Source organism: Salvia hispanica, unplaced genomic scaffold (assembly GCF_023119035.1).
Source record: "Salvia hispanica cultivar TCC Black 2014 unplaced genomic scaffold, UniMelb_Shisp_WGS_1.0 HiC_scaffold_191, whole genome shotgun sequence".
NCBI lineage: Eukaryota > Viridiplantae > Streptophyta > Magnoliopsida > Lamiales > Lamiaceae > Salvia > Salvia hispanica.
The window spans coordinates 5,738-8,000 of record NW_025951906.1 but is presented as its reverse complement, the minus strand read 5'-3'; the positions used below and the strand labels follow the sequence as shown (position 1 = coordinate 8,000).

At 37.0% G+C, this 2,263-nt stretch overlaps 1 protein-coding gene across 1 annotated transcript; it reads right to left on the bottom strand.

Moving 5' to 3' along the window:
* Window positions 1-10: 10 nt before the first annotated feature.
* On the bottom strand, window positions 11-1,637 carry LOC125198688 (protein MOTHER of FT and TFL1-like). The gene is made up of 4 exons (XM_048096996.1): window positions 1,403-1,637; window positions 873-934; window positions 681-721; window positions 11-317 (listed from the first exon to the last, which is right to left on the bottom strand). Exons 1-4 carry the CDS (start codon window positions 1,601-1,603, stop codon window positions 91-93), a joined length of 531 nt encoding a protein of 176 aa, XP_047952953.1. The 5' UTR covers window positions 1,604-1,637; the 3' UTR covers window positions 11-90.
* Between the last annotated feature and the right edge of the window lie 626 nt (window positions 1,638-2,263).

Below are 2,263 nucleotides of genomic sequence, written 5' to 3'. Positions count from 1 at the left end.
TATGATATAGTAATTAATACATACGCACAAGATCACGAAAGAGAGAAACATATGACATATAGTAGAGAGGAAGAGACTGTTTGTAAATATTTAACGTCTCTTGATTCCGGCTGGTTGTTTCTGAGAATTGAAGTAGAGAGCGGCGACCGGGAGACCGAGCTGATTCTCGCTCGCGAATTGCCGCGTACTGAAAAGTACTCTCTCTGCTGGCTTCCCTTTCACCGTCTCCATCAGCCCCGCCTGCCGGAAAGCTGCAAATATGTGGCGATGGATCCCGATCGGCGGCTGCGGTCCCATGTACGCCATTAGCTCCTTCCCTATATATATATGCAATATATAAGTTACGAAATTCGGTTAAAGTTAATCACACAAAATCTGAAAAACAAAATAATTTTTAGTTTTTCACAATTGTCTTATTTGTGTACATAATGATGTTATAGTGACGCTCAAACGATGTCGTTTCTATAAAATAAGTTTTTTTTTCTTATTTTAATGAAAAAATACCATATTGAGCATTTTAATTTCATACACGAGTAGAATAATTGAGAATTTTTTGTTTTAATTTAATACTCCACTTCATTTCATTATCAAATCTTATTGGAATGAGAATCTGATCAAATTTTGTGATTTAAATAACTATTATCTCGAAATTCAAATGGACGGGTCATAGCGGTTCATACCTTCACTGGCATCGGATCCCTCCGGAATGTCTATGACTAGCCTGGAAACCGAACAAGAAGCCATTAATTTTACTTTTCATAATTGATTTGCTTGATGAAAATTGATTGTAGAGAGAACACCTAATCATCTAGCTATATTGCATGCATGTTATTGACAGAGAATTTAAGATGCAGTGAAGTTTGGAATGTTACCAATGGAGCCACTCTCTAAATGTGGGTTCACTCGGACTAGGAGCGTCAGGATCAACCATGACCTACTCATATACCCAAATAAACAAGTCATCATCATGCATACATCAATTCATTCATCCTCAATTTATACCTAGCTACATTAATGTGGTGGGTGTTTGGTGAATATATTATAATTGGTCAATTTTTAAGTCTATCTTGCAATTTTAAAAGTCAACCAAAAAATTCACGAGGATTGACATTTTGGTGTACATCGGACAAATAGTTCACTGTCCGTGAATTAAACATTGTCTATTTTACAATGAAAACACAAAATATGGTCATCAACAATATATTACCTTAAGACAACCAGAATTTTGATATTTTCAGTTGACTTTAAAGTTGCGAGACAGGACCAGAAGTCAGCCGAATGACCAAATTTCATGATTTTTTCGACAACTAGGACTTATAATTAAAAATATGATTGCAATTATTAGTAATAATTTAGTGAGGCTAATTGTGTCATAAGTAATTAGTGCATGCAAGGGGCTTACAAGAGTGTAGTAGTTATTAGGGGAGCCGGTGATGCGGACGTTAGGCCTTTCGGCGGCGGAGGAGGGCTTGACCTTGCCGCCGTTGATGCTGATCTTCTGAGCGGTGTAGCGCACGGCCAGCTCCGCGGTGGGGACGAAGATGTCGAGCACGTCTCCGACCACTCGGCCCACCACCAGCGGATCCAGCGACGCCCGACGCATCTCGACCTAGTGCTAGCTGCAGTTAATGGTGTGGGAGAGAAGAAGATATTATAAGGAGAGAGACACGTTGTGATGATCGACTACGTGGTGCAAGGGTTTCGACAAGTGTTGTAACAGATTCTCATCACCATATTCCAACTCATTCCGATGCACTCTCTCTTATTACTAAGATATAGTTCTAGTAAGAGTGGGAGTATGAATATTTACTCTTTCTATGGATCTAAAATTTCAATTTACACAATGATTTTTATCACATTTTATTAAGTACAAACTTATGTAAGAGGAGTTTCTATAATCTCAGTTTTTAAAAAATAGAGAGGCATAATTATGTTGAAGTTACTTTAAATATAATTTGATAATTAATTGATTTGTCAAATAAATAGTTTTATTTTTATTGAGAAACTTAAGTACAACAATTGAGAATATTTGAAATTTCGTGATTCGCGCGATTAAAAATAGTTTAACATTTTTAGCGATACACTAACATGCAAAAAGAGTAAAAATGTGATGATCAGGTGTACTGTCACGTCATCACGTGGTGTGTCCAGTAATTTTATGATTGTTACGACATACCACTGTGTTACGGTGTATCTCGACGGTTAAATATGTACTCATGCAAAGAACCAAATACATGACCAATTTTCTACAGCATGCTTGTGA